The 7,196-nt window shown below is 35.2% G+C and overlaps 1 protein-coding gene across 13 annotated transcripts in view; it reads left to right on the plus strand.

Annotated features, from left to right (window-relative positions):
- Positions 1-6,960, plus strand: part of GK (glycerol kinase) — an 81,967-nt gene extending 75,007 nt beyond the window's left edge. For 9 of the 13 annotated variants that reach the window (XM_030933715.1, XM_030933716.1, XM_030933717.1 and 6 more), the window contains 2 exons: positions 3,102-3,188; positions 5,081-6,960. In XM_030933715.1, the coding sequence (XP_030789575.1) occupies positions 3,102-3,188; positions 5,081-5,091 (98 nt within the window). In that variant the 3' untranslated portion in view covers positions 5,092-6,960. The remainder of the gene's footprint in view (positions 1-3,101; positions 3,189-5,080) is intronic. The other 4 variants (XM_010358168.2, XM_030933719.1, XM_030933718.1 and 1 more) reach the window with 1 other exon arrangement.
- The last annotated feature ends 236 nt before the right edge of the window (positions 6,961-7,196 follow it).

The raw sequence follows: 7,196 nt of genomic DNA on the forward strand, positions 1-7,196 counted from the left end.
AAATAGACTGGGCAATCCTCTTAGCAGAAAAAATAGTGGACTATTCTACCTTTCAATCACTTAGGAAGGTCAAGAGCTTAAGTAAACCATTTAAACAGCCTTAAGATGCATACTATTATTTTTTGCTAAATACAAGATGTGGAGCATAATGAATGGAACAATGGCAAATAATTTATTGAAGCATATACTTTTTTTTTTTTTTGAGACAGAGTCTTGCTCTGTCACCCAGGCTAGAGTGCAGTGGCACGATCTTGGCCCACTGCAACCTCCGCCTCCTGGGTTTAAATGATTTTCTTGCCTCAGCCTCCCAAGTAGCTGGGATTACAGGCGCCCACCATCACGCCCAGCTAATTTTTTTGTATTTTTAGTAGAGACGGGGTTTCACCATGTTGGGCAGGCTGGTCTGGAACTCCTGGCCTCAAGTAATCCACTGCCTTGGCTTCCCAAAGTTCTGGGATTACAGGCGTGAGCCACCACACCTTACTTGAGCATATACTTTAATGGGGAAGAGTTGACGAATGAAATAATACCTGCCTTCCTTCCAACCCCAAAGTTAATGTATCTGTTTTTTAGGAGAAGCTTCCAGAACTATCTACTGCCACAGATAACTGTGGTCTGTATTTTCAGTCCCGGATGTTCCTATTTGAAGCTTTTGTTTTTCTCCTAAATAAGCTTAATATCTTTTGTTGTGAGACTCAGCTTGCTTTTCCAAGATGGTGGCAAAGTTTTTCTTGCTAAGACTGTACTTTTGAGAGACCCTTTACAATTAAACTTCTCAATCATAAGTATTTTTCTAGCACAGTGCTAGTTGCTGTGTGAGATATAATAGACGTAAGCCCTGACTTCTTTTCTAGTTCCCACTAATTATTGCTTATAAGAAGTTGAGTTACATGATTTCTTTAACTAGCTGGACGTTTTAAAATGGCACTTTAAATGGCATGTTTAAAATGGCATTTTGTTTTGTTTTTTGTTTTTTGAGATGGAGTCTCACTCTGTCGCCCAGGCTGGAGTGCAATGTTGCGATCTCAATTCACTGCAACCTCTGCCCTCCAAGTTCAAGCCATTCTCCTGCCTCAGGCTCCCGAATAGCTGGGATTACAGGTGCCTGCCACCGCGCCTGGCAATTTTTTTGTATTTTTAGTAGAGACGAGGTTTCACTATCTTGACCAGGCTGGTCTTGATCTTGAACTCCTGACCTCGTGATCCACCAGCCTCGGCCTCCCAAAGTGCTGGGATTACAGGCGTGAGCCACCGCGCCCGGCCTTAAAATGGCATTTTAATCCCCCTGTCTCCCTCCCTTCAACCCCATGTCTTACACACAGATATACAGTTCTCCTCACTAGCAGTTCAGGATGTAATTTTAACTGCAAAATTCCCACAAAATCAACTGATCATTTTTCCCTTATTTGTGTACTTTACTATCAATGAATTTAAAATGCTAAGAAAAAGTTGATAAAACAAAAAAATGATATGATTACTCCAGTTTCTGCTATCAGCATTAATGATAAAAGTAGTTTGGTTTTGTGAGAGTTTTATATTTTAAAGAACTTTGTTTTTGTTTCAGTTAGGCTGCAGTGGATTTAAGCCAGTTTGAATTTTTTTTGTTTGTTTGTTTGTTGGAGATGGAGTTTCACACTTGTTGCCCAGGCTGGAGTGCAATGGCGCGATCTCCGCTCACCGCAACCTCTGCCTCCCGGGTTCAAGCAATTCTCCTGCCTCAGCCTCCTGAGTAGCTGGGATTACAGGCATGTGCCACCACGCCCAGCTAATTTTGTATTTTTAGTAGACACGAGATTTCTCCATGTTGGTCAGGCTAGTCTCGACTCCCAACCTCTCAGGTGGTCCGCCCGCCTTGGCCTCCCAAAGTGCTGGAATTACAGGCATGAGCCACTGCACCTGGCCTGAAAATGTTTTTTGAATAGATTTTTGAAAAACACTCTAATATGTAATATTTTGGGGGTCTCTAAGCTGTGTAATAAACTTGGAATAGTAATCGTCAGTTAATAAAATGCTAGTTGTATTCCTTTAAGCAATCTAAGCTATATAACTATATAATTTATATGATAACAGCAATACAGATAGAATCCTATTTTAATAAACTTGAAAGGATATTAGAACTGCTGCCTGTATCTTAAGCTATGGGAAGAATATGAGGCTTGCTTAAGTTTCAAAGCAGTTTGCCAATTTTGAAGCAATCATATTTATTTTCTTGTTTGTGACTATATTTGAATGCTTTGTAAACAATTTTTAACGTACTTTTCATGTGTTTAAAATGTATTGTCAGGTGCATTTCGTTACACACCAAATTCTATTAAAAAAATAACACTGGCTGGGTGTGGTGGCTCACGACTGTAATCCCAGCACTTTGGGAGGCTGAGGCGGGTGGATCACAAGGTCAGGAGATTGAGACCATCCTGGCTAACACTGCGAAACCCCTTCTCTACTAAAAATACAAAAATAAGTTAGCCGGGCGTGGTGGCAGGTGCCTGTAGTCCCAGCTACTCGGGAGGCTGAGGCAGGAGAATGGCGTGAACCTGGGAGGCGGAGCTTGCAGTGAGCCAAGATTGCGCCACTGCACTCCAGCCTGGGTGAAAGAACGAGACTCCGTCTCAAAATAAATAAATAAATAAAAAATAAAATTGAACTAACATTTTAGCAAAAATAGAGTTTTAAGTTCATCTTAGAACACTAATATAACTCTTCTCTCATAGCCAAAAGACCTATAATTTGAACTTGGGTGGAATTAAATAGATCATTTAGTATATTTGGGGGAAGAATCAAGAAAGCTAAAATTAACAGCCTCCCAAAAAGTTATCCATAGGCTCTCTCTGGCTTTGCCAGTGAAGGCTAATGTTGGTCTATATGTATTATGTTCTTGGCTGTGTGGCATGCTATCTGTATTGTTTGTTAACTGTCATAAGCCTTCAATATTGATTATATTTTTGATTTGAAGTAATAACTCTTTGCTAGCTTTTATGAATATACTATTTTTATAGCTTATTTTGTTTTGCTATCTTGTGATTCTTAACACAAATATTGTAATTATGTGTCTCTCTTTTGGTTTGCTTGACTGGAATTCTCTTCTGCTTGGATGACCACAGGTGACCCTAGTATCTTCTGTAGTCTGCCCTTGGGCTTTTTTATAGTGAGTAGCATGGTAATGTTAATCGGAGCAAGGTACATCTCAGGTTAGTTACTCTTTAAATTAGACAAATCTATTTAGTTAGCTTTAATGTTTTCGTGTATAACTTAACAGAAATTTTTCAGTGTTTTTCATTCTTTCTGTGTCTAGGAGGCTGGAAAATCAATTAAAGGTCTAATTAGTTAGACCAATTAATCTTTTGGGGCAGTTAGAAGTAAGCACTGTGACTCTGCTTAACCTATTTGCATTTTTAATGTGATGATTTAATTAAGAGGGACTACATTCTGCTATGAGCTGCAGCAATAAGCAAAAGTGAAAATACTAATATTTAAATGAAAGGACTTTCAGACTGCTGAAAGTTAAAGTATAGTTTTGACATTAATTAAATTGTCTTTCAAATGTATACAAATTATTTTTCATACTCCTGAAAATTTGCTAAGCAAGTCTTAACTTTTCAATTCTGGCAAGAGTTTCAGCCAGAACATGTCAGCAGAGTTCCTGTAAAACCCTAAAACCAGGGAAGATTTATAGTCACTTTTGTTTTAGTTAAAAGAATGTATTTTGTGAACTGAAGTTTTAAAAATGATTGCTGAAATAAAGGGGTTGAAATGAAAATAGAATTATTTTTCCACATTAATTTCTACTGAATAATCTTTTTTAAATAAAAGTAAAATGGCTCAGGATGTTATGAAATATATTGCATAATCTTATTAATTTATAATAGCCATTTTTGGAAGCTGCTCTTGATGATAGCTCAATTTTTCTTAAAATTACTGGCTTAAATGGAAATGGTGCTTCTTATTCTGTATGTTCCCATGAAAGTGAAACTTAAAAAAAATCTTCATGGTTAGGGAGAGTTAAATTCTCTCTCTCAATTAATAAGATAATGGCCTGAGCTTAAGATGTAAAATTTAAACTTTAGTGATATGAGAGGGAACATCTGTTTGTCGAGATCTGACAAACATTTATTTAGCTTGTCATTATCATTTTAGTGCTATACATAAATGTAGAATGAAAATTATTTACAGAAAATTATTTGCAGAACATTAGGTTATCTTTTAATGAGAAAATTTAGGTTACTTGCATGAGAATTTAAAACTAGATTATATTACTTTTTCCATATTCTGAATATTCAAGCATATTCAGAATAAATTTGTTCAAATTGTCTGCTTCTGTACTAACAATACCTTAATTTGGTATCAGTAACAGAAGAAAAAACTATGGAATGCTACAGTAAATACTGCGTTTCTAAAAGCACAACCACTAGTCCAAATAAAGTTAGTTTTTCTTTGAATTACCTTACAAAAGGCCTCTGTATACATAAATCTATATGGAATCTGTTCTTTCTGCTTCTCAGGAATGTTTGGTGGAAGACTAAACATTCCCATGAGAGCTGTAATTTAAATCTATAAAGAAACGTACACATTGTTTTAGAAAAAGTTCTGTTACTTTTCATTATCCTGAGTATTTTGGGCTGTATAACAATGGTCTGGAAAAGTAAAGAAAAGAAACATTGCAGCTGAAAGTTTTGATTTGTTTGTTTGTTTGTTTCCCCCTTGGTATCATGACAGCATGAAAAGGCCTTGTCTCTATGAAAATTGAGACATGTGGCATCTCTCTAAGCTAAAAGATGTGCTACCTGTCTAGATTCTTAGGCTTCTAAAATGCACGTGGTCACTATATTTAGGTTCTCTCTTTGATGACATACCCTGCAATTAGAGAGGGCTGGAAATTGTTTGCCTTCGTAAACAATTAGCAACAGTGGCAATATTTGCTAATTTTGGAATTGGCCCTGTTTGTTGCATTTTAATTGTGAGGCATGATTTAGAAATCGTAGGACTTTCTAGTTTAATAAATGATTGAATCGTCTTCATTGCTTTAACTCCTGAATTGTATGCATGTATTATTGACATATGTGGTTTTTGTTCCCCATTTCAGGTATTCCATAAAACCAACCAACTCATGGAGTCCCAAGATGTGAGCTTTTTACATAATGAAAGAACCCAGCAATTCTGTCTCTTAATGCGATGACACTATTCATAGACTTTGATTTTATTTATAAGCCACTTGCTGCATGACCCTCCAAGTAGACCTGTGGCTTAAAATAAAGAAAATGCAGCAAAAAGAATGCTATAGAAATATTTGGTGTTTTTTTGTTTTTTGTTTTTTGTTTTTTTTAACATCCACAGTTAAGGTTGGACCAGCTACCTTTGGGGCTGACCCCCTCCATTGCCATAACATCCTGCTGCATTGCCTCTAAGATGTAGGAAGAATTTGGATCCTCACCATTGGAATCTTCCATCAAACATATTCAAACACTGTTGGACCAGGATTTGAGTCTCTGCATGACATATACTTGATTAGAAGGTTATTACTAACCTGTTAAAAATGAGCAGCTCTTTGATTATAACGGACACCCTGAAAGTCTTCTTTTCTACATAGTAGAAGACGGCAACACCTTCACTGAACGTTTGAATAGAAACCTCTACTAAATTATTAAAATAGACATTTAGTGTACTCACAGCTTGGATATTTTTCTGAAAAGTATTTGCCAAAACTGAAATCCTTCAGATATCTTCCTTTGTCCCACTAATTATGATGACTTTCTGTCTGGATCTTATAGGAAAGTATACTTTCTTTTTTCTTCCATCTTTCCTTTTTATATTTTTTACTTTGTCATACCTGCCTACATATTTTATACACTGAGGGTAGCCCATTTACAAATTAAGAGCACATTAAATTCAGAAGGTTCTAACAGGGCTGGTCTTAAGTGAACCACTATGTATATAAATATGTTGGAAAACAGCTGTATACATTTTTGGGCAACGGTTATGCATAATATTTACCAGGAGAATTTTTTTCTTAGAGAGCCAACATTTAAAATTTATGTTTTATGTCAATAAAAGAAAATATACTTTATTGTGACTTCAACTATATTTCTTATCCCTTACATTTTAATTTAATTGTCTTAGCTTAAAAAAAGAACAAACCGTGGAATACTACAGTAAATATTGTTTTCAAACACAAGCAATAATTCAAATAGTTATTTTTCTTTTGAATTAATTTTAGACATATTTTGGATCCTATTGAGGGGATAAGAGTATGTCAAAAAAGTTAAATACGTAAGTAGAAAAAAATATAGAAATAAAGCCAATAATCTCTTTCAGTTCAAATGTTAGCAATTGTTAATAAGGAATTGCTATCTGGGATGACGGAATTATCTCTGCTTAGTATCTTATTGTCACTGAAAAAAGGTTTATCATTACAAATGCCTTCCAATGAAACCAAGAATTTCTCAGAATATTTAATGTCACATAAGAAGTTACCCAATCTAGTTTCTTAACGTCAATTTTTAAAAATATCTTAAAATTACCTAGTTTTGTAGTAAACAGTGAAGAAAAGATTGCCTCCTAATTATTTTTTTCAATTAGTGCTGAATGGGAAAACATTTATATCTTACTATAAAAGGTTCTGTTTTGTTTGGAATTGATGGTAGCTTTATTTACTGTTCTGATTGTGCTGTTTCTAAATTATTGAATCTGATAGGTTTCATTGATGCAGCCATCACTTAAGTGACATAAATATTATAGAGAGGTACTGTGAAATGATCACTTTGTGGCAGGGGTACTTTTAAACAGTGTTTCTACAAAAGTACATTGAGTTCATTGTAAATAATTGTGAAAACCACTGTTCAAATGATTATAAGATTACATTAATTTTTCTATAAATTGCAAGATTTATAAATGTTTGAAATTGTACACATTGATATTTAATGGCAAATTTACTTAAAATAAATTGACCCCTCGTTCTTACTTGCACTTCTCATTTACAGACTAGAACTTAGATGAAAGTTAAATTAAGAAAGATGTTTCAGGAAATGTGAAACTTGGCTGTTAGCACTTGATAGGGCACACTCTGAAGAGTTAACCAACAGCCGAAGAAGTAATTTCTGTAATGATGAACACCTTAATCATTCTATTAGAACAGACTACACTGTCCCATCTCAGCATTTGCAGAAAATACGTTGGTAAGGTCAGCAGCCATTATCAATAGG

This window comes from Rhinopithecus roxellana, chromosome 7 (assembly GCF_007565055.1).
Source record: "Rhinopithecus roxellana isolate Shanxi Qingling chromosome 7, ASM756505v1, whole genome shotgun sequence".
Classification (NCBI taxonomy): Eukaryota; Metazoa; Chordata; class Mammalia; order Primates; family Cercopithecidae; genus Rhinopithecus; species Rhinopithecus roxellana.